Source organism: Trypanosoma equiperdum (assembly GCF_001457755.1).
Source record: "Trypanosoma equiperdum strain OVI genome assembly, contig: ctg_1878, whole genome shotgun sequence".
NCBI lineage: Eukaryota > Euglenozoa > Kinetoplastea > Trypanosomatida > Trypanosomatidae > Trypanosoma > Trypanosoma equiperdum.
Genome location: NW_027123924.1, coordinates 836 through 3,910, shown reverse-complemented (window position 1 = coordinate 3,910; position 3,075 = coordinate 836). Strand labels below are relative to the sequence as shown.

General features: G+C 44.8%; 1 protein-coding gene across 1 annotated transcript; it reads left to right on the top strand.

Moving 5' to 3' along the window:
* Positions 1-48: 48 nt before the first annotated feature.
* On the top strand, positions 49-1,350 carry TEOVI_000636300 (The ARF-like 2 binding protein BART, putative; the record flags this gene model as incomplete). The annotated part of the gene is made up of 1 exon (XM_067223458.1): positions 49-1,350. The coding sequence occupies one exon, from the start codon at positions 49-51 to the stop codon at positions 1,348-1,350; it is 1,302 nt and encodes a 433-aa protein (XP_067079559.1).
* Positions 1,351-3,075: the final 1,725 nt, after the last annotated feature.

Below are 3,075 nucleotides of genomic sequence, written 5' to 3'. Positions count from 1 at the left end.
AAAAAAAAAAAAGAGAAATACACACATTAAAGGGGTAAGTTTGCTGCAATGGACGAGAGAGGCATCTTAGAATCCATTTTACAGTTCACGCATTCGCCAATGTGGCGTACCCCCGTTGACAACTTCATTGACGAGAGGTGTGCCCTCTTCACGGACGATGAAGAGATGAAGGTCGAGCAGACAGAGGTACACATGCAATTTCGAAAAATTACCGATGACATTCTTTCTAAATACGTGAAGGAGCTAGGCATAACGCTAGAGGACGCGCTGAATGCTGTGGTGAACTCCATGGACACCGCGAGCCAGACGAACAGGCTTGGCAAGAAGTTCATGCAGGAAATCTTCTATATCGAGGATTTCCCCACCTTCCACAAGATGATGGTGCGACGCAACATCGAGCTCGACATCCTTGCTCAGTGTGAAATCAGTCAAAAACGTGAGAACAGTGGTGCAAAAACTGCAAATGATGAGGAGGAGGCGATGAGGCTCGCTATCGAGGCTTCTCTTAACGATGAGGAGAAGACCCGCCGTCTAATGGAGTTGGAGGATCTGCAGCTACAGGAGGCACTCGCCCTATCTATTGCTGCTGAGCACGAGCGGGCCCGCAATACGTTCGAGAAAATCAGCCAGGAGGCCGTGGAGGAGGCCAAAGTGGTTGGAAAAGCTGCGGCTGAAGAAACCAAGTTGAAAAAATTAACAGCTGCGGAGGAGGAAAAGGAAAAAACTATTGTTAAGTTGGAGGAGCGCGCACTCGAGGTGCGCCAGCAGGCGATGCTGCAGCGTCTTACGGCAACCATGGTTGTGGAACCCACTCCAGTTGCTCCAAAGAAGGAGGCACCGGCACCAGCACCAGCGAAGGCGCCCGCCGAGAGCAAACCTGCCGCCACTGCTGCGAAGGCCCCCACAGCACCTCCTGCCGTTCCCCCAGGGCCACTTTCCCGGGGTCGCCCAATCATGCCAAGCCTTCATACCGATCACGGTGCAGATTCTGGAAAAAAGTTTGGCTTCTCGAAGTTGCCTACGCACCAACCGTCCTTCAAGCAACTTGAGGCCACGATGGCGAAAGGGATTGCAGGAGCATCATCTGCAGGTGGGGGTGCTGCCGGTGCTGGTGCTGCTTCTTCAAAAGTCGAGGACGAGGAATTGGCACGTCGTGCAGAGCATATGCGGAAGCAGAGGGAATTGATTCTGCAGAAAAACAGAGAAACCCGTGAGGAAGAGTTAAGAAACTACATGAACACAAAGACAACCAACCCTGCTGATAGCTCTGTTGGCAGAGTGGAGAGGCAGATGACATTGGATCTTGCACAACGTTTGCGCAACGACATTCTTGATGAAACAAAGAAATAATTCCTTTTGCAAATACAAATGTGGAGTATTATGTCGTTTCTAATCTGAACTTACCAAACAAGATCTCCCAGCAGTGACTGAGAAGCAACAAACAGAAAAAAAAACTTCCAGTTGCCGCTGGAGAGTTTCGCTGCAGGAGAATCGGCAAAATTAACATTTAACAACGTGGGGTTGGTGGTGATTCTCTATAATTTTTTTCTTTTTTAAAAAAATGGGTATTGGGTTTGCGTGGAGAAAAGGAAAAAAAAAGAAGAAGTGATGAAATGAGTTACGTTTCGCAAATGGGATTAGGTAAGTGGCAGGGTGGTGAAAGTGGATGCTTTAGGAGGAGCCAAAGTGAAACTTGTATTGGAGAAGTTTAATATGCTACGGTTTTGGGGTTGCATTTTAACAGGGGAAAAGGTGGGGGAATCCAGTGGAAGGTGGAAACGGGATCGCCTCGTGAACACTTTAAGTGTTTCTTCATTTCGTCAAATCAACCGGTCTAACATTGTCCCTTTACTTTTGCTTTCTCACTAAAACACATCCACGTGGCCGTGGACATAGCCATCTTATATGTCCTCTTACATGCTGTAAAAAAAAAAAAAAGAAAAGACTGCGTGCTGCAAATTCTGCATATTGAGGAATTGGTAAATGAGGGAAGTGTGTGTGTGTGTGTTTGTGTTTGTGTGTTTGTGGGAAACATCAAAGTGTATGAAGAAGTTATATATACCAGGGTTTTTTTATAAAAATATTTAATCACTGTTTACCAGTGAATGCGCAAGTGCAGGGGGGGGGGAAAAAAAAGAGGAGTCACGATGGACTCAACTCCGACAGGCCAGATGTGCGGGAAGGAAAAGGAAAAGAAAAGCAGACTTTGGGGAGGTGAAGGGGAAAACAAAGGTGTGGGGAGGAAAAGAATGTAAAATTGCTCGGAATAAATAAAAAAAAACAAAAATATTTTGAAACTCGCTCAACGTTGCTTCCTCTTTGGTACATATTAGTTGCCATTTTAATTTACTTTGAAGAAGAGTGAAAGCGACGTCAGCAACAAAAACGAAAGAAAAAAGGTAAGGAATTTGAAAAAAAAACAGAGGAAAGGGAATCAAAATTGAATAGAAGGGGAGGGAGGAGGGTTTAAAATCAACTTTTCGACGAAAAAGTCGCTTCATTTCCTTTCTTTTCGTGGATGCAATGGTCCCTGACGATGCAGTAACACGTGATCATGGCGTTGACGCACGGCTCCCGGCAGAAAAAAAAATAATAAGGAAAGGAATGGAGTGGAAAACTCGTGTAACCTCTCCACTCTGTGCTCCTAAATTGAACAGGTTATTGTTGTTGATTGGTGTCACTCATTCTTTTTTTTTTCGCAGGGAACCCTTCTTTTCCCCCTTCCTTCGCTTTTTTTCTTCTCTTTCTCCCCTTTTCTTCTTTTTCCTTTTTCTTATACTTTTCGATCTGTTCATCTTGCTTTCCTTTAAAAATACTACTCAGGTCCACTAATCATATTATTAAATAATGTGAATTTCAGTAACGAAGAAGGTGGAGGAAGGGAGTACCAATATGAAATGGAGGGGGAGAAAAGAAAAATCACAACAATAACGGTGGCGTTGGTGCCGATTATGCTTACTTGTTCGTGTTTTTCCTCGGTGGACTATGCGTTTTTTTTTTCCACGGAACCCTCATGATCTCATTGTGTGTAGGAGTGTTTTATACCTCAACCTGAATTATTTCCTCCGATTCCGT